The sequence below is a fragment of the Syzygium oleosum genome, unplaced genomic scaffold, assembly GCF_021117445.2.
Source record: "Syzygium oleosum isolate NSW1041296 unplaced genomic scaffold, Sole_v2.1 Sole_v2.04, whole genome shotgun sequence".
In the NCBI taxonomy this organism is placed as follows: Eukaryota; Viridiplantae; Streptophyta; class Magnoliopsida; order Myrtales; family Myrtaceae; genus Syzygium; species Syzygium oleosum.
Window position 1 is genome coordinate 6,604,506 of NW_026607488.1, and position 20,506 is coordinate 6,625,011.

At 42.3% G+C, this 20,506-nt stretch overlaps 3 protein-coding genes across 3 annotated transcripts; 1 reads left to right on the forward strand and 2 right to left on the reverse strand.

Annotated features, from left to right (window-relative positions):
* Positions 1 to 229: 229 nt before the first annotated feature.
* On the reverse strand, positions 230 to 3,651 carry LOC115674406 (heparanase-like protein 3). The gene is made up of 9 exons (XM_030596794.2): positions 3,286 to 3,651; positions 3,061 to 3,097; positions 2,779 to 2,962; positions 2,504 to 2,652; positions 1,594 to 1,824; positions 1,254 to 1,443; positions 987 to 1,112; positions 723 to 822; positions 230 to 642 (listed from the first exon to the last, which is right to left on the reverse strand). The coding sequence occupies exons 1-9, from the start codon at positions 3,535 to 3,537 to the stop codon at positions 265 to 267; spliced, it is 1,647 nt and encodes a 548-aa protein (XP_030452654.1). The 5' UTR covers positions 3,538 to 3,651; the 3' UTR covers positions 230 to 264.
* Positions 3,652 to 13,359: 9,708 nt separating this feature from the next.
* LOC115674449 (TPD1 protein homolog 1B-like) lies at positions 13,360 to 13,844 on the forward strand. Its single transcript, XM_030596842.1, has 2 exons — positions 13,360 to 13,423; positions 13,519 to 13,844. The coding sequence occupies exons 1-2, from the start codon at positions 13,360 to 13,362 to the stop codon at positions 13,842 to 13,844; spliced, it is 390 nt and encodes a 129-aa protein (XP_030452702.1).
* A 2,752-nt stretch (positions 13,845 to 16,596) lies between these two features.
* Positions 16,597 to 19,374, reverse strand: LOC115674506 (phosphopantothenoylcysteine decarboxylase subunit VHS3-like). The gene is made up of 3 exons (XM_030596896.2): positions 19,094 to 19,374; positions 17,216 to 17,274; positions 16,597 to 17,132 (listed from the first exon to the last, which is right to left on the reverse strand). Exons 1-3 carry the CDS (start codon positions 19,220 to 19,222, stop codon positions 16,790 to 16,792), a joined length of 531 nt encoding a protein of 176 aa, XP_030452756.1. The 5' UTR covers positions 19,223 to 19,374; the 3' UTR covers positions 16,597 to 16,789.
* Positions 19,375 to 20,506: the final 1,132 nt, after the last annotated feature.

Below are 20,506 nucleotides of genomic sequence, written 5' to 3' on the forward strand. Positions count from 1 at the left end.
TGTGTGTGGATCCAAAATGCACACCACTTTGCACAGAGAGCAGATTGGTCGGATGAATCGAAGAAAAAGAAGCTGGTTAGGAACTTCTCAGAAACTTCCATGAATTTGCATAGCAAAGGAAGGAGAAAGATACACTATACAGAAATCACAATAATTTTTATCTATAGATTACAGCAATTGAAGATGTTGTGAGTATCTACAGTTCAGAGAAGTAATTCCATTGTGTTTGTGTGTGTGTGTGTGTGTGTGTGTGTGTGTCTTGAACTATCTGCAAGCTGTGACATTCATGCTAGGAAACCGAGCAAATACAACAGAGAATGAAGCCACCAGAATGGGATCTGACATGCTCACTTTTATAGGATTTAGGGCAGGAATGTTCCCAGAAGAATCAACCCTAAGAATTTTCCCATTGAGAAGGGTGACTTGGCTTTGCAAGTCTCTGTCTTTAGCTGTCAAGTGGTACTCTTCTCTAATGTTTTCATCGAATATCGACCCCTTTGAAATGCTGGAAAATTTATTTTTACTGGAACGGATTTGTGGTTGCAAAATTAATGTCCCGTTTCCTGCAATGTCTTCAGTGGAAACATGCACTTGTGCTGGGGTGTTTCCGTCAAGATTGATCAACAACAATGTGACGCCAGTCTGTCATGCGTGGAATTTTAAGGTGTTAGACCATAGTTCAGGATATGATGGCTGCAAATTTAAGATAAGACAGTACTCACTGAATTCTTTGAACAATGAGAGTAAGCACGGAGTTTGTTTGTGCCGGTAAAGTTGGTGAATAGGACATTGTTTCCCATCAAGCGGTGCCAAAGAAGAGCACTGCAATTACAGTAATGAACTCTATCAACACATCAATTTTCAGCACAATTCTCCCTTATTTCCTGCTTTCTCCATTATTTTTCTTCAGTGTCATCTTTTGTTTTATAAATAAGAAAAGGACAAAAGAGTTTTCCGTTAATCTTTAAGTTGAACTAGTTGCGGACCTGTAGTAGTCTGGGTTTGGTTGAAATGTGCTGGAGTTGAGTAAACCATAGCCCCCGCCAATCAATGTCTGTCTGCAGTATGTTTTGGTATTGTAAGTCGCTGCCATTGCAAGTTGGTCCAAATACCTATTCAGATTTCAGGGAAAATCAGGAGTAAACAAACTCATTGACTGCTAATAAAAACCATGATAAGTTTTTCCCATGAGAATCACAAAAATCTTGGTACTATGGAAAATGGATAAGGAAAATCTGTAGGATAAAACTTACCAAAAACTAGACACAAATGCATCAGTGACAAGGTGATGACCACTATTATAAGCCCCACCTGCTTCTCCAACCCATGCAACTGCTGAGGTTCCAGAGTTCTTGAGGATGCTTTCAAGACTGCTGAAAGTCTGAGCAATGCCATTGAGATAGGACGGATCCAGAATCCTACTAATGAGGTTATCATCGGCTCCTACATGGAACAGACAATGAAGATCCTTCACTTATATCTTCTGATGTTCACTGAAGAATGTGTTAGACACGCTAATCACACAAAATTGTGCCGTGGAATGTCCAAGATTAAACAAAAAGTAATTCATGCAATTTCCTTATGGTGAAGTACCTGCGCCGAGGCTGTAAACGTGGTGGGTGACCACTTGGAGCGTTTGTGTTGTGTGATCCACAAAATCCTTGAACCAGTTGGCATCAAAGAATCCACCTGGTGCTAAGATTAGCGGCTTAACTTCAAAACCTCCATAGATATCATCCAATAGGTTCTGGAGGGTCTCAATGTCGGATGCATATTGTTGTGCCGAGACTCTTGCTCCAATTCCTTCCCCACTAAGTTCATTTCCTAACAGACAGGAACATATTCAGTCAGATACAAAGATACATCATCCAACTTATGCAGGAGTAAGTTGGACTCTCCAATTTTTGACATCATAAGAATTTTTCAAAAGTAGACATGAATATGCTCCATCATTGGAGAAGTTAACTCTTGAAATGATGCACAGCAGCTAAATGGTAAAGACAGATTAATGTGTCTTGACACTTATGGCACACAGTGAAGTACTAATTCCAGGAAAGCTTTGTCCAGAATGAACAATATGTGAATTGGAGCATCTGATAAAACATAATTCAGAAGTTTCTGGTTTTCATGCTATAGAATCTTTTAAGTATCAAGAATTTGCTTCCCGGTTGGACTATAAATTTGAGAGTACTTAACTAGAAACGATCTTATATCCCTCAGACAACTACAAGGCCAATTGCTTATGCCTTTCAAGAGTTAATGGAAACAGGACGAGCTAATTAAGTTTTATCATATATCATATTGGAAAATGCTAACTTATCCTTTTGTTAATTCCAAAAAGACCTATGAGCAAGCAAAATTAGCCATTCCCCTGTGAAGGTTGGAACAAAATACTGGATTAAGCTTCCAAAGAAAATATTTTTTCTTAACCTGAACTTCCGTTGACAGTTCCTAGCAATAATTTATCGTTATGAGAGCCAGTAACAAGCATAACTATGCGTACCAAGCTCCCATCCAAGGATGTTATAGCCTTTATTCACGGTGTATCGCAAAAGGATCTCAGCATTGCTTGAATTCCAAGGTCCTTGGACAGATCCATCTGATTGCACAGTCCTTCCATATAAGGCATTCAAACCAAAAGTGACAATAGCCCTGCCTTTCACAGAATTGACAGACTTTAAATTAGTTAACAAAGCATTAAAATATGCTTCAGCAATGTGAATGAATCTTATCTATACATGATTCTTAAATTTCTGAAAGAGAAACAATAATTCTTACCCCGCACGCTTGAAAAATGCATTAAGCTCGTCCCACCTAGACATGGGCAGGCATCCTTGAGAGAAACCGAGAAAGTCCGAATTATTGATCGACTGGTGTTTGCAGGGTCCCTCATCTCCTTGTACATGGTATATCAATTTATCTTGTAAGGTGCCTCCCATTCTGATTTTTAACGGCGAAAATGCTGCAAAACATTACCGCTCTTCAATTGAAATCGGACAAAAACGAGATGGCATGCAACATTCACGACGCCTGTTGAAATTCAAAGAAATGACTTCTTACCTTTGATTGCATTCAACAAAATTGGATTGCTGAGGTCCTACGTATAGAGCAAAGATTAAGAAAGTGAGGAACCAAAAGAGACAGCAAGAAATCAGGCAAATACCAGTATCGGTCACAGCTGGCAACTTCTACACACACATGCACACATACTCAGTCTCTCAGAGAGAGAGAGAGAGAGAGAGAGAGAGAGAGAGAGAGAGAGAGAGAGAGAGAGAGAGTCCTGACCAGAGTGAAGAGAGTGGCATTGCCCCAGCAAGTGCCATGGTAGCAAACATCAGGAGGGCCATAATCCAAGGTGGCACAAATGAAGTCATCATCAATGCCAGCAATGGAAGTTGACCCATTAATGAACACACTCCCAACAACCACAATCCCTGAGAGGCCTGTGGTCTGTGAGGCCACAGAGTTGTGATGAATCCAGAAGATCAAGAAACACAGACCCGCAAGAACAAGCAGAGACCCTATTCCACAGGACATTTAACACTTTAATGTGATCACTCCCAATGCTTATTGCATCAATCTATGTCTCTTCTCTTCTTTGGTCACTGAAGAGATGAAGGGGTCGCAAAGAGAGAGGGAGAGAGAAATGAATTAACGTCTGATGCTTTCTCTTGTTTTGGAGAGGGACACACAGAAATGGCTCTATATGTGTTGCCTTTATATATTTTTGGGAGGTTCAACGTTAGCTCATGGAAGCATTCTTTTCCCGCTTTTTTGACCTCATATTTTATATCATTCAAGTGGAACAACTTGATATAAGTTATTACAATGTATGATGTAGCTATCTGAGGGCTTGTTCCTTTCATTGGCCTTGGGATTTGGAGGATGCTTGTCAATGAGACTCTTTTGTTTTTGTTTTTGTTTTTGTTTTTTTCTTCTTGAATTTTATCAAAGATAGTAACGTTCAACAGGTAAAGGTCGAATGAGAAGCTTCATTTCTTCCTGCCCACTATTGGCCTTTGGAAATATTCCATGTGAATTCTCCTTAGTATAATTACTTTCCCAAACAAGAAATATTGTATCTCTATGCTTATCGAAGCATGATGGAGCTTGCAAGCAATTGTTTAAAACCTTTGAAACCAGCATATTAGCGAAGCACATGTATTGAAAAATGTTTTTTGAAACAAAAAAAAATTCGATGAAGGACCCTATCTCTGGTTTTCTCATTTATCTGATTGTAAAAAGTCATTAAAAACTGGTGAAGAAGTGGTTAATAATGTTAGACTTTTTCAGAGTAATAAGAGCAAGTAAAGGCTCGTGAGTCAGAGAAAATGGCGTGGAGCGGGTCAATTTCTCTTGCTTGTTTCATTAACCTACCGTTTTGAATACGTTATTCCATTTGGACGTCGCAGTTGAGTTGGCTTGTCTCTTCTTCAGGACTCTCCGTACCGTAACCTCAAAAGACAGCATTAGCAATAGGAAAATCTCCAGATGTATCGCTTGTCCAAACCTAAAAAACCCAAAAAGGAGCTCTAACAGTCCAGAAGGAATGATGTCAAATTTTCTCTTCCTCGTGTTCGAGATCCAGAATCCCCAGATGGAATTTCCACTGATTTGATCCTGAATCAATGATGATCCCTTTCTCTTGGACAATAATTAGATAAACTATCACTGTTTGATGATTCTCAGGCAGAGATCAAGAAGAGGTTCAACTGGAGAATAAACAACCGGTGCTTTGTTATTCTCAAGGACGTTGAATCGGGCGTTGGCGATCTGCCAGACATCCCTTTGACGGGACCAAAAGCTTCAATCTCGATGGCTCCCAATACAGAAAATTATTAAGTTGTGTATGAAAACAAGAACCACCCACGTCAAAGCTAACCTAACTATTCAATTAGGATATCATGTGTCTTCCATACTGTATTAGGAATACCCTAATGAACGTCACCATCCATAACGAACCGTTCGTAGCTTTCGAGCCAAACAAAGGGGTCAACCTTTATCGTTCGTGTCGCAGAAAGATATATAGATCAAAGATATCTTCAGAATATGTAAATAATTACTCTAAAAGCTTATTATCATTGTGACGTGAAAAATAATCGTTTAAGACTCGTTCTACTTATTCTTTCCCCCATTGCAAAACTGATATAGGTTGGCGTACGAATTTGAACATCATCCCGTCACATATAAATATGGAAATAACATAAATGGGATAAAAGGAGAGCGTCAAAAATCAAACTTTTGAGAGCTCTGATAAGATGAAAGTGCAAATGTTTCAAAATCCAGGGGTTAGAATACGGTGTGCTTTACATTTTATATCTTAATGCAAAGGACCACACAATATAGATAAAAAGGATTTTTCATTAGAATTGCGAAGTATATAAACAGCTACAAAACGGATGAAATCGTCGATTAATTTAATGCATGTTACAATAAAGACAAGATGTTTATCGCTACGGGTGTTCCTCTATTATTCCTGAAGCGTGCTAATTGGACTTAATTAAGATTAAGAATCGGGATTAGGTGACTCAGGTATTGACATGTCGGAGGCCCAACTGAGCTATCATCTTCTGGTGCATATCAATCTTCCAGAATAATGAGGAGTTCATAACATGGGTCAACGAATAAACCTTAAACCAAAAAACCTAGACAAGGCTCTTGTCAACAAATACCCTTTAAGGCACTCGTTAAGATCCCTCAGCAAGTATATCGAAACATTTTGAAAATTGAAAATAGACCCATTTTCGAAAAAGTTATTTACCGGGAAAATTGTCCAAAAAATCCTAAACCTATTGCATTTTTGCCAATTCAGTCATAAACCTTTCAATTTTGTCAATTCAGTCATAAACATTTTGTATTTGTGTCAATTCAGTCCATCTGGCCAATTTTGGCCGGCCGGTGTTGATGTGGACACTAGCTGGCGCTGGCCATCTGGCGTTGATATGGACGCCGGCTGATGCCGACCAACGCGAGGTTGACCTCGTCGGCCTCTGGCAAAGCTCGCCCCTGCCTGCCAGGGGCAGCCACTAGCGAGGGCGAGCCTCGCCCGCCCCTGGCAGGCCAACCTCGCCGTCACTGGGTTCTCCCTCGCCCAGCGACGGCAAGGTCGGTCTCGCCATGGCGGACCTCGCCCAGCCAAAGGCGAGCGAGGCTCACCCTCGCCAGTGGCCTGCGGGGGCGAGCTTTGCCAAAGGCTAGTGAGGTTCGCCTCTGGCTAGTTGCGGACAACCAAGAAAGAAGGGCAAAAAAATAAAAAGAAAAGAAAGAAAAAAATGTAAAAATAAAAACTAAAAAAATATTAAAAATTGCCACGTCAACGTTGGCCGGACGACCGGCATCCACGTCAGCACCAGCCAGTCAATATTGGCCGAATGGACTGAATTGGCACAAATGGAAAAGGTTTAGGACTGAATTGGCAAAAATACAATAAGTTTAGGACTTTCGGACAATTTTCACCTTATTTACTTGATGGCAAAAGAAAGCCTAACTCCAAAGAGCGAAAATTAAATCTCCAAATCTTGTTTTATGCGACTTAACAAGTATTATAAGGGCATTACTCGACATGTATAAGAATCCGCCGGCTGCGACTCGTAAACCCTATCGCCAACTTTGGGAATATGTATGAAACAAGTGAGGTCGTGCAATAGCCAAGGCACATGTTTAGCTTTCTTCAATAATGGTGGCCTCAAAAAAAAAAAGAGCTATCTTCAAGAATGGATTCCTTTAAGAACGAGGGTTTCTAGGATGTTCCCTGGTCAAATGCGTCCGTGGGAACTTGGAAGGGATTTTGGCACGAATTAGGAAGGCCATTATTCCCCATGACTACTATTAAAAAATTACTCCTCGTCTTTGTCTCCGGCCTGCGATTTTGCTTGCACTCACGTCAAAATATGAAGATAGACAGAAAGAATTAAAATTAGAAACTAAAGTAAAGTTCTACTTTAACTGAATCCAAGGCTCAAACCACAATAAGGAAAATAAGAAAATGAAGGCTTTAAACCTACGTGAAGCATGCTTGTAAGGGGTGCATGGGACTGACAATGGCAACTTAAAATAAATTGACAACTGCGCAGGAGATAAGATGATAATGGTCTTCCCTAGACTTGCTCCATATGCAGAGCGTGGAGTGAAAGTTGGTGGAGAAATCGAACAGTTCCCATCTGGGGAAGGTTCAACGCTTCTCTTACTGTATATGCCGATGATATTCTTGGATTCTCTCCCAAGGTTTGACCAGTGAGAGAAGGGGATTTCGCAGTTTTATAAATACCCAAGTCATCCTCCTGACAGCCACTGGCGTTTGAGTATGCAGCGTGGCCCTACACACTTGAGTCAACCTTGACACATCTTGGTTGGCCGAGCAAGCAAAGGGACTTCTAGGAAAGTTTGATCTGAGACGGGTAGATAGAGTTCTTCTGAAAATCTTTAGAAAAATAGGCTGTTTTTTTCTTTTCTTTTTTTCTAGTTCTTGCCTATTGAAACCAAGCAAGCATTTATGGAATCATGAGATTTAGAATCTCCCTTGGCACGATCATGATTACATCTAATTTGATTATGAGGTGAGAAGGTGGATTTGAGTCATGAGTATCAGTTGAAAAGGCTAAAAACACGTAGGCGAGCCATCCAAGTACAACCAAATCAGTCGGGTCAACCGGTAATCAAATCTTTACGAGGGTAAATTCAAACTTTTCTTCTTAGCTCAACTGAAATGGAGGTTTCACCCTTCTGAACTTGATAAAAAGAGTGGGCGTTGAAGCTCGTGGCGAGAAAGTGACTTTAAAGAGAATAATATCTTGTAAAATGTATAATTTTATGATCTTTTCGGAGGTCTTTTCTGATGTAGAAGAGTTGGTGAGAACACAAATCCGATTTGACACTTCCCATGATAAAAATTAGGATGTTGTATGAAGCTAGTGTGCATTTCCACTCAGCTACCAAGGGAACACTTAACACCGGCTACAAAAAAAAATATGAAAGACATAATCTGATTTTCAGAAAATAAAATCAGTTCTCAAGTAAACTGAAACATGGGACTGGCCGGTTCAGCTCTAGGCTGATTATAAGCGCAATCAATTCGGTTCTTGATTATAAAATAGCATAACTAGTACCTGCAGGGTCGGTTCTAGGTTTCGGCCTTACCCTTATCCTGAAATCGATTACCTCTATTGTTAATTATTTGAAAGAAATACGGGATGAATAATAGAAGTATATATGTAATCCTTGTTGGTGAATTCTCTTGTTTTCCGCTTTGGGATCAATTTTGCATTTTGATTGGGACAGTCTCATGCAATGTGCGGTCATCTAGGACTTGGCCCACTTGGAGCCTCATGCTGCTTAAAAGATAATAACCCAGCATTAGGTGAGCCCAAAGAAGAAGCGATCTAATCATTTATGGGCCAACAGCCTTAAAACCATGCACAATGCACGAGTGATCTGAGAAGTGACATGATAATGTAGAGCAGTTATTGCAAATTCCAAGAGAAAAATGTGGCTACTTTTTTAGACCCACGACCGTCACCCTACTAAACCAGAGCAATGGAGATAGCAGGACAAAGGGGGAGAAAATTGCATGGACTCGTTCAATAGACGATAGGATGGACAAAATCAACCACTTTGCGTCAGTTATGTTAGATTTCGTGTAGTTCGATGGAAATAAATGTGGGTTTTAGAAATTTATGATATGCGATTGAGTCGATCCCGATAAAATGAGTGTAGCAATACTTGCTCGAGATCTCTTTTAGTAAAACCCTAATACATGCTTATGTAATTTCTGGTTCAACTTCTGCTTCTCTTTTGTTTTTTCTGGATTCATCAAAAAGTACTCATTATTTTTGGTTAAATAAGTGTATATGTATCATTACGCGCACGGTATTTGTCACGCCCCGTACCCCAACAAAACGCAACATCCCGCTTAGCGGTCGATTCGTGTGCGACGTCCCAGGAAGCGTCGCCGACCCAACACCCCAAACGTGGAACAAGCATAAGCGGAAGCAATAATTAAACAAACCCTGACAAATCAAATAAGAGACAATGGTAGCCAAACAGCAATCGATATAGCTGAAAATATATACACCTTGTATTACTATTGGGAAACTTTTTACAATATTCAGCTGTACAATAAAATAACCAACACACGTAGTTAGCAGCCACTAAGTCAAAAATGGGAGTGGCTAGGGAGGTCAACTAAACTCAAAAGGAGGGCTACAGTCCAAAAAGTCACCCGCCCTCGCTGCTGGCTGTGGCTCAGAACAACCTAAGGTTCCCAATATGAATCTGAGGATTCTAAAGGATCATCTGACAACTCCTCGGAGGCGTCCTCACCAGATTCTGACTCCTCCAAATCCATATCTTGTGCATCAGCCCACTCATCTTTTGCATCCGGCTCCAATTCTGGCTCAAGGCACAATCCCAACTCGTCCTCAGCACCTATTTCTACATCAGATCCTAGTTTAGCAACTTCCCCGTCCTAGTCCGGGTCTAACTCCATGGCGTCCGGCTCAACCTCGTCCTCATGGTCTAAGGGTTCGGGATCAGCGTACAGCACTTCGGGCTCCTCATCCATAGGGGCAGGTCCGTCCACGGTCTCGCCCTAGCTGCTCCAATCAGGCGGAGTTGGAGGGTCTGAAATCTCACCACTTGCCATCTGCGGAATCATTACATCGTTTACATCCACCGGAACATCAAAAGTCCTGAGAGGGGGTCTAGTCATGCCATCGACTCCTCTGTAGCACCACGCCACGTACTCATGGGTATGGTAGTATGACTCTCCCACATTCACGAATAGAACTGAGTAGTATCTCACATAAGCTGCTCCGTCTCCACAGGGATGTACACTCGATGACCGCTGAATAAAATGCGGTATCCCAAAAAGAGGTGGTGTCCTCGGCATCGTACGGCTGGGGGTCTGAAATGTTGGGTTATTGAACCGTGAGACGAATATCAGTGAGTAAAATTCACTAAACCTAGGCTAGGCTAACATACATTCTCCCGACAGATAAATAACACAATACACAACAATGACCTAGGCCCTTGGGCCCAGATCGCTCATCACCTTGACCCTGCAGGTTAGGTATTCCAATATAATAATCAAGTCACGTGCATAAACACAATACCCATGTGTACGCCATACGCATGCTCATACTCAACAGTGTTCATTTCGCAAGATATTCGTCGAGTCTCACAATGCACATTGGCTCAATGCTAAATTTCAATTTATTACGACCCGCGTAAAACGCATCAGGTCTATTTCCTTAATTCACAACACTCCGTGGCCCGCGTAAAACGCATTTCCGGCCCAGTGTCTCTAGCCCGCGTCAAAACGCATCAGGCGCAACACCGCACTCCTTACGAACCAGAGCTTGCGTAAAACGCATCAGGTTGGTCGTCTTTTGGACGTACCGGGCATCGTCCCGCGTAAAACGCCTCAGGACAGCACACCCCGCGTAACACGCGTCAGGGCGAAATGTGACCACACATACACACAGCCAGTTATTATCTGAACTCCCGCGTAACACGCATCAGGGCGATTAGGTGATCACATGCTCATGTCAGGCACGCATTCTCGCACAGTCTCAATTCATGCCTCATTCTCGGCATACAATGCGTGGCCATGAAATGCAATATAATACAACATGAGCATCACACAACACGGACACTCGTCACCACACAATGTTCAATTTCACGAATAACTCGCTCTCTTGGCCAATTAATACCGTGCGGCCCAATGCATATTCCACAATTCAATTCAGCCCAAAGATCCACTAAATTTACCGCGAAACTCAATCCCGAACTACCAGTATCAATTTTCCTCAAATTGCCCCAGTATAATCTAAACCACGTCCGTCTAAAATGTACACTGTCCTAGACCGGGTTTAGGAAATTATACTCACTTAAATTCTGAACTAGGACGACGGGAACGGGCGGCCAATTGCCGGTGAACGGCGGAATCGGCGGCGGCGTTCCGGCGAGGCACACGGCGCGACGGCAGCTCACGGCGGCGGCTTGGCCGGCGTCCTCACGGCCAGAACAGGGGAAAGGGTGAAGGACGGTTGTTCGGCTGGTGGTTCACGGCGGACGGTGGCTGATCGGCACGGTGGCGCTCCGGCGGCTTGCTCGGCTTCCCGGCGGCGAACGGTGAAGGGGGACGGCGGCTCACGGTGGTCCGGCGGTTCCCTTGCGCCGAACGGGGAAGAGAGAGAGAAGATGGTGGCGAGAGGGTGACGGTGGTGAGGTAAGGCGGCGCCGGCGACCAGCGGCTCCGGCGAACGGCAGCTCCGGCGGACGGACGGCGACCAAGAGGAGGATGGGCGGAGGAAGGCTGGTCGGACGGGAGAGAAGGTGGGGGACCGAATGGGGAGTGAGGAGAGAGAGTGGGCTGGTCAGACCGGTCAAAAATAGTGGCCTAATTGTGCCACGTGTCGCCGATCTGGAGAATTTGACCAAAATACCCCTAATCCGACGGCCGACATTGATCCTATCCAAATAATTGAGCGGCGAAATGGTCATTAGGTCCAATAATGCAATTGAAATTAATTTCACTTAATCCAAGTTAATCCCAAAATTCGGAACCCAAAAATAGGCAAGGGGCAAAACGGTCATTTTTCCGGTCCCGGGGTGAAATCCCAATTTTTGGCTATACCAACCCCAAATGGGTGTGGCCAACATAATATGGCGTCGGAATGGCGGAAATAGCCTCTTAAGCCCTCGAAAATCAACTGCAAAGTCCTGGGAATAAAATAATATTATTTTTCACTTCCGAGCCAAAATTCCAGTTTTTGACCGAAAAAACTCTAAATGTCCGTGGCCACCCCAAAATGACGTCAGTCCTGCAAAATTAGTCGTACTCGGCCTCGAAAATCGACACCGAAGTCCGGGTCTAATTTCGTGACCAAAACTCGCTAAATTTCTAATTTCAGGGTCTCTCACTAACGGGCAGCTGATTAGAGGTTACGCGTATCGACCTAGGGTTATCCGAGTCATGACGGTCCCAATTATCGAGAGAATGAGAAATTATCACTAGTCCCAGAGGTCGAGATCGTTCGGTTCAAGTTCAGGACTGGTTGACCACGTGCACTTTCGGTCGTGCAGAGTCACCTGCAATCCGATTGTACATCGCTGGCCTCGGCCAAACCAAATCCATCACTTTTCCTAAGATCGACCCATGTCGGCACAAAATATTCCCTCATCATTTCTCGAGATCGGTATCCGATTCACGATCGATCCCTGGTCCACGTACCGTTTTCCCAGTTAGCCATATCCCATTAGTTAATATCCCGAGAGTGATCAGCTCTGGGCGAGACTTACTAAAATGAAATGCGAAATAATGTCAATTTTATTGGTCCCGGAATTACATCGAAATTCGGGCTGTTACAGTATTGTACTCATGTAACTGTTTTCCATTCCTTTTACATACATTGTTGAGTCATGTAAAGTACGTAGTTGTTTACACACAAAATCCAATACAATTACATCAAAACTATATAGATAGACATAGGAGAAATTGTCCAATCAAGCATAAACTTATTATACAGATGTCAATCCTATTTTTGCCAGTTTAGTCCTAAATTTTTGTGCAAATTCCAATGTAATCCTTCCGACCACTTTTCTTCGGAAATCGCTAATGTGGCGATGTGTCTACATAAGACGGCCGGCAATGACTCAGTCACCACGTCAACGATTTCTGGCAAAAATCGATTAGAATGATTATATTGGAATTTTAAGCAAAAGTTTAAGATCATATTGACATAATTGAAAAGTTTAGGATTTAATTGGCATCCGTCCAATAGATTTAGAACTAATTAGGTGATTTTCCCGATAGACCTATATTCTTTTGCTAAATTTAGATAAACACATATTCTTCTGATGTATGATGGGATAGTAATAAATAGTAGTGACATTCAGCATTTCTTTACCTTCTATGATGATAATAGTATAGAATGCAAGTTTTTCAAACGAAAATATATGTGATGTAAACTCACGATGATACCTATTGTAGAATATTATCACATCCTTGCTCTTTCTTTTCCTTATCTTTCGGACAGAATCGATGATATTTATGGTTCATGAAACATCTTCGCGTGTTATACTTTACTAATAGAGCTCGAGACATAGGTACCGGAGAAGCTCAGTGACTGTCATTGGTCTGAGGGAAAGCAAAGGAACGTCATGGGGCATCCAAGATTTTCGCCTTGATCCGAGCCAAATTCGGCTCATCTGCGATGCGCTAAGGTGGCGCCTATCATGCACGATCGGTCAAAGAAGGAAACCCCAATCAATGCTAGATAACTTTCTGGTTTATCTTCTTCCTCTCTTCTTTTAAAGCCCTCCTCAAGCTTCGCATTTCTGTGTGCGAGACAAAGCGCGATGGCAAGAATCGTCAGCGTCGCTGCTCTGCTCACCATTTTCGTGTTGGGTCTCGCTTTCAGAGGTAAGAGTAACTAACGTTGTCCCTGGTCTTTGATCTCCAGGGACGCGAATGCCGAGGTCATGTTGATTTTTTTTCAGGGTCACGTTCCATTTCAGGGGCTAGTGAGGGTCAGTGCAGTCGCACTCCAAAAGACATCACGATAACGCAAAAAGCAGAAGGGATCGGTGAGGGCGGGAAGCCGAAGTGGAGTGTGACCATCAGCAACCCATGCCTGTGCACCGTCCTGGAGTTGACAGTGACCTGCAATGGGTTCGACCCCGCGGCGCAGAAGATTGACCCGTCCGTCCTCGCGAAGCAGGGGGACGTTTGTCTCGTCAACAATGGGGATCCGATCCACGTGAACGAGTCTGTCAGCTTCACCTATGAGATGGATGCTTCTTTCCCGTTTGCCGTCAGCGACGGCCAAATCGGATGTTCTTGAACTTTGTAGGGTGCGGCTCGATTTACATGTTGCAGAAATAAGATGTCAGTTTTCGACTCCGCGGCTACTTGTATGTATCGCATTTACTTTCTACTGTTAACTTCTCTTTCGTCTCGACTATTTTCTTACCAAGCTTTCAATGACCTTTCTTGACCTTTTCACACGACTAGATTCGATGTTGGTCTCTGAATAACAATAATCTCCATCTTAAGACTCTTCCAACTTTGAAGAACTTTCTAATTTACAGGATTGACTTAAAATGAGAAGTGGAGAGCACACTCGTTGAAATAAGCTCGTCTTATCGGATCGAAACTAAAATTCTATCCGTCAAATGTCACTAGGACTCAACAAAAAAGGTTTCGCAGAACCTTTTGAGAGAATATAATAGAAGTTTGGGAAATTTTCTATTCCCTACTTTGCCTCTTATTCACACATCAGCTCGCCTTATGTAGCTGAGATTAAGGATAATACAAAGAATTTTCACTATAAGTAAGGCCGATAAAGCATATTACAAACTGGCAAGAAATGTTTTAGAGTTACTAAACTGAAACCGAAAAGAGTTGGTACGAACACAATAAAACAACAAAGTTTTTAACTTTAACTTTATTAAAGTAATCATGTGAACTCCAAAAGATTCTTTCACTTATTGATGGGTTCATGACTTGAATCAAGATTAGAATTTTCATTAGAGCTAAAGTCCGGTTGCCACGTGAAGATTTTCCGAAATCCCCCAAGTCTTGCGAAAAATCCATTGTTTATGTTTGATTTCGCTTGTACACATCTAATGCCTGGTTGATGGCATCTCAGGTTGTATGATATTAGTGGGAATAAATCAATGGCATTTCCTCGTGATAAATACTCATAAACTTCGAAATAATTGGATTCTCTTTACAGAAGATCCTCTGAGATTGTCAATATTCTCCATGAATTTCTCTGAAACTGCGTCCAAAAGATTTGTACAATCTAGCAATTGGATAAGGACAATTGCTTTGTCCTAATGGACCTTTGGTGTCAAGCTTCCATTCTTTGCTGAAGAATATATTGTATGACTTCAAGGTTTGGAGCTCTGTACTCTGAAGCCATTTAAGAACCTCTGCAGAATGTTTAAGATAATATTCGTGAAAAACTTCAATGAGAAAAGCTGTAATGATCCTATAGACAGTGGCCGTAGAAAATTCAATGACCATGGTATAGTTACAAAACAATGAACGATATATGCATTAAATTCCGCCAAGAAAATTGGTGATGTCGAATGTGAAGACGTGGATGAACAGGTCGTCTGAATTCATTCCTAATGGTCTGAAAATATGTTCATGACCAATTTTAGATTTCATGCAAAGAGCAAATGAATTATTGATGGCATAATTCTTTTTCTTATTTCGTCCTTCAAAAGTTTGGGACCATTTCTGAAGGGAGTACTCATACTTCTGGGTTCTCATTCTCATGTTAGGAGAGTTACTAATGCTTCAACCATAATTATGAAGGAAACTCAATTAATAGGAAATCAATATCACCCCAAGGAAATATCACACGTACCAAAATATTACAGTTTTATTAAACACCATAAATAGTCCATAATCTCACATGCCATGTCCTCGCAGATAAAGGAACCTAGGGAAGGGAAAACATAAACAGAGTTGAAGATATAATGACGGGCATCGAATCCTTGCTTGCAAGTCTTCCTCTCAGTTTCATCACCGAAGGTGTAGAGATTGCCTTCCGGCTCTAATGATCTGGACATTCATGTCCGCTCTTCAATTGCAATATGTGGATTCACGTCGAGTTTTTTTGTTCGATTTCAGGGCTGTGCGCATGCTCTTTGGAAACATTCACGGTCGGGAACGTCCGGACCAGGAGGATCAGACAGGGCAAGCCGGAGCGGAGGGTGACCGCGATCAACAACTGCGCATGTGCCCAGATCGGCATCAAGCGCAAGTGCGCCGGGTTTGAGAGCGCCGAGGTGATCGATCCCTCAACGTTCGCAAAGCTGGGGGATAGATGCCTTGCTCAAAAGTGGAAAAGCCTTTGCACCAAAGGGCTCGGTCAGCTTCTCTTATGCTTGGGATCCTCCGTTCCTTTTGTGGCCAGCCGAGTCGGTCTCGACCGGTTGCTGAAAACAGTTGACGCCAGACAAAGGGAGAAGAAAGTCTCCATGTTTCCCCCTTCATATCCAAGTGCCATAGATACCCATGAATAAATTCTCTCTCTCTCTCTCTCTCTCTCTCTCTCTCTGGATTTGGGTCGACCTTTGAGCCAAGGCTATCGAGGTGTAATGCTTCTTAAACTATTCTCATCACAAACTCGAATTGAATTGCCGAAAATCGCTACCATGTTCCTTTTATTGACAGTCTCTCTAGGCACCGTAGACATACCCTTCCCCTAAACTTCAGGAAAAGAAATGCCTCAACAAGTCCTCAAGTCAGCATTCCAGGTAACTTCTTTTGAGAAAACATTCACATACATATGAACTGCCCAAGCGCACTCTTGATATCTTCCAATACTCTCAGAGTCCATATCACGTTTCAGCACAATAGCTTATATTGCCGAAGGCCCACTAGCACGCACGCTCTCTCTAGGATTTGACCAGGAAGAAAAGTGACGAACTCGTCCACATAACTAATCCGTCCACGTAAAGCCAAAGAATTCAAAACCAATTTGCAGCTCATCTTTTAATCTGGAGAAATAAAATTAATATGTATAGGAGCAATCCAAGAAACTAGAGATGGTAGGGTAAAAGAGAGAAGAAGAATGATCACGATGGTAATACAGCGATTACTAGAATTATTGAACTAGGGTCACGACAAAATGCTAAGCATCTTTTCTAATGCAAAGAAGCAAACATACAAACCCAAATCCCCCAATTCTAGCCTAATACTAGCAAAAACCTACCCTCCAACGAAGCGAACACCACATTAAACACAAGCCATTAGAAGCATGATACAATCTCATTTCCTCTTCTTTGCAGGAGGTTGAGGTAACTCTTCCTCATCATCTTCATCTTCATTGTCCTCATCGCCATCGTCTTCCTCCTCTTCCCCATCGTCATCGTCGTCATCCTCATCATCATCATCTTCATCTCCACTTCCCCCTTCTCCATTGGCCTCAGGCTCATCCTCTGGATCCCCTTCCTCCTCACCCTCTTCACCTGAGCCATCCTCTTCCTCGCCTCCATCGTCATCCTGGTCATCACCCTCATCATCATCCTCATCTTCATCATCCTCAGTTTCGCTGCCATCTGTGTTCTCGGGACCAGGTTTCTTCACAGCATGCAACTCAGAAATGGGGAAGCTGAAGAAAAAGCGTTAACGTGATGTTGCTTTTGGTAGGTAATCCAGAAAGAAATGAGACAGGGAAGTTACTTCACTACTAACCTTTGAGATGTGTCCAGCTCTTTTGGAAGGATGCTGACTGCACCAATCAAAGGTTTCACCTGGGCAAGACATAAGCAAAAGGAATCAACAGAAAAGCACAATGTTCACTAAGAAAAATTATATACCAGCACCAAATCATAAGCATCTTTACAGAAAGTCAGCATTTAAGAATTGCGCCAACATCACAGTGCCACGAAGGGAATGCCTTTGATAGCTTCATGAATGCTGGAGAAAAAATTATTTTGCCGACAATGTAAGAGAACCCTAACCTAAAAAAATTCTAGGACATAAATGTAAGTGTATAAGGGAAAATGTTGGAAGCTAATTCCAGATGATATTTCAGAGAGAAATGTAGATGCAAACAACATCAAGTAACTAAACTCTATAATCTATCTTAACAAATTTGAATGTTCTCAGAAAAAGAACAATTTGCTTAAGCAATTCGCAAAGAGCAACAACGGCGCCTTTGTATGCCACTTATCCAGCATACAACTATAAGATACAAGCACAAGATAGAGTGCATAACAAAGATTTTGCAAATGGTATTTATGGCCAAAAACAGTGGTATTATTTGAAGCAAGACTTCTTCCATATTTCTAAGTTGAGGATGTTCAGGAAATAATAACCCAATAACAAGCATAATGTTTGTGAAATGAATTCACTGGCATAGAAAAAACAAATAAACAAAGCAATTTCCTTTCAACGGCTGGACCTTGATTGAATCCATGCACACACACTGTTCTTTTAATTCTCCAACATGTCACATCAACCAAAATAAATTTTGAATTTTCAAAAATTGTTAATTATCACAACATAGATGACAAATGCTGGAAGATAAATGGCGCTTATCTATAGATTCTACACAAAGGCAGTGGATCAAAGCAAAAGCCAATTACTTACAATAAAATAAATGAAACTTATGTCGACCAAAAAATCATGAGAGAAAACATTGTGACATTGGACACTGAGAATGCCATTTGAAGTTTTTCCACTGACTTCGCTTCCTTCCGGCATACAAATTATTATCATAGGTTATGGTCTCAAACTGATATGGCAGGCGAGGAGGACTGAAAATAACAGGCTCTGCCGCACAGGATTTCAGCAGCATATATATTGAAATCACCACGAGATGTTTTGCCAGCAAAAAATGAAGAAAGTAGACTGACATATCAACTCCGTTTGCACAGGATTTTTTTTTTTTTTTAATAAGATCACAATGCCTTCAACCAACAAATCTATTTACTTTCCAGTTCTCTCGAGACTAGTAGCTGTGAGAAGCGAACACATCAAATATTGTCTCAAGGTGCAGACCATCCACTCAGCTTCCCCCTGCCAATGAACTTCCAAGTCCTCCTATCAAATGCAAAATTCTAACAATCTCGAGGATTAACTAGCCTTTCCTTCAATTCGCAAAACTCGTGGGCTAACTTTTGCCGCTTTGAATTGAAATCCTTGCTTTCTTTTTTACCTTTTTCAGACAAAAAGTTCCTCGCTTTTCACTGACAATAAGCACCGAAACACCATGGTGACCACGTCCATCCCCTGAAATTATCTGCGGGCCCTAAATTCATGCTAACAGAGGCCCGAGTAAGCGCCGAATCACCCAGAGTCACAGCTAGAGCTAGAGCTCAAGCAAGAGCAAATGGGCAACGACAAGCCGCGAAAACCGACAAATCCCGAACCAAACTCCAAACACAATCCGAACCACCCTATGTCGGAAATCGAATTCGCCCACAAGCAGCAAAAAAAAAAACCAAAAAAAAAAAACTGAGCACCCTTAAGCAGAAAACTTCACTCAGAGCACAGAGCACAGCGCATCGAAATAGCACCGAAATAAAGCTGCAAAGAGGAACGAGGACCCGAGCCAAGATTTCGTACCATCAGGAGCGAGCAGGCGAGGCCGTTGACCGCGGACACGGCGGCCTCGGCCACCAGGGCTTCCAAGAATGCGCTGAGGAAGCCGCTCGCGGCGGCGGCGGCGGCGGCGGCGGAGCACGCGGCGGCCATTTCCTAGGGCAACAAGCACCGCAGCAGCAGCAGCAGCAGCAGCTAGAGAGAGAAAGCTAGAGAGAGAGAGAGAGGGGGGAGCCGTGGATTGGATTTGAGAAGGGACTGGACGGGATTAGGGTTTTTGCGAAGCGGTGGGGGGGGTGGTTTTGCTCAGGACACGGTGGGGATTACGGCAAACCTCGAGGGCAAAAGGGGGAATTGCCCCCGAGGCCCGAGTTGACTCACCCAGTCACCACCCGCTAGTGATCGCGAGCGAGCGAGTGAGGCTTGATATAATAAACAAAATGTCTATTACTAATAAAAATAATTGCAAAGAAATGAAATAGATGTGTCCTATGCATTGGACCGTCGTTCTTTTCCCTAATCATAATGGTGAAGAAAAGGGGAGGTCATCTTTTGCATATTGTACTATCGTAGAAGTGAAACATAAATCGATCCTGCAAGTCCTAGAGGACCCTTTTTTTTTTTTTCGGGCATCGATCCGTAGAACCTGTGAAAGGGAGATTGATTACTGTAGCTGTTGATCGGGTGTTTCCCAAGAAAAAAAGGCGAAAGTTAGAATGAGAATGTCGATGAGATGTTTCGTGATCAACCGATCTGAATTTACCGTTGCAATCTTCTCCATATGTTAGGAGCAGAGATGCAAAATTGAGCTAAGAAATCTCAAGAGAATACTAATTTAAACAAGACACGAACCCTTTTCTACGTAGTGAAGTAAGGCTAGGCTTAGGAGCTTTGAAGGCCCTAACCATATTCTAACTATGGAAGTGAAAAAAAAAAATAGACATTCTAAAAGCTGGGCAACAGGGTACTTATGAAAACTCGTGAATATTACCGAAGGACCGTTTTACATCGTTGATAAGGTGAAGGACATGGACGCTTCATAGGCACAAGTTAACTAGACGCTCTTCGTCGGTCCAAATAAGGGTGAGAAAATATTTGTCGATGATGGAAACTTATCCACAATATTGGCATCTGACTTGTATGGAGAATTCAGGTCCATCCAAAAGGATATGCCCAAGCACCGTAATAGGAATAATAATCTACATAGGAAAACCCTAAATAGGAATGTCTGTATATGGAAGGCAAAAATCAACATGAGTTGTTAGAAAACCCAAATCTAGTAAGAAGAAGAGATTCATGCCTAGATATCCAAAAATGGGAACAAAGGTGTGTCTTGTATTGTGTGTAGGCCATTCTTTTCTCAATGAAATGAATATGCAATCTCAAGCATATGGCATCTAAATAAATGGAGGATGTTCTCATGGTGCTTATTTGGTA

What these genes read in the sequence shown, in the direction of transcription:
- LOC115674406 (XM_030596794.2), bottom strand. Translation starts at nt 3,537, where the DNA reads ATGTCCTGTGGAATAGGGTCTCTGCTTGTTCTTGCGGGTCTGTGTTTC. An exon ending in CGTTTACAGCCTCGGCGCAG is followed by an intron (nt 1,444 to 1,593) that starts GTACTTCACCAT and finishes TGTTCCATGTAG; the next exon opens with GAGCCGATGATAACCTCATT. An exon ending in CCAAACCCAGACTACTACAG is followed by an intron (nt 823 to 986) that starts GTCCGCAACTAG and finishes CTGTAATTGCAG; the next exon opens with TGCTCTTCTTTGGCACCGCT.
- LOC115674449 (XM_030596842.1), top strand. Translation starts at nt 13,360, where the DNA reads ATGGCAAGAATCGTCAGCGTCGCTGCTCTGCTCACCATTTTCGTGTTG. An exon ending in GTTGGGTCTCGCTTTCAGAG is followed by an intron (nt 13,424 to 13,518) that starts GTAAGAGTAACT and finishes GTTCCATTTCAG; the next exon opens with GGGCTAGTGAGGGTCAGTGC.
- LOC115674506 (XM_030596896.2), bottom strand. Translation starts at nt 19,222, where the DNA reads ATGGCCGCCGCGTGCTCCGCCGCCGCCGCCGCCGCCGCCGCGAGCGGC. An exon ending in TCGCCTGCTCGCTCCTGATG is followed by an intron (nt 17,275 to 19,093) that starts GTACGAAATCTT and finishes TGTCTTGCCCAG; the next exon opens with GTGAAACCTTTGATTGGTGC. An exon ending in GAGCTGGACACATCTCAAAG is followed by an intron (nt 17,133 to 17,215) that starts GTTAGTAGTGAA and finishes CTTTTTCTTCAG; the next exon opens with CTTCCCCATTTCTGAGTTGC.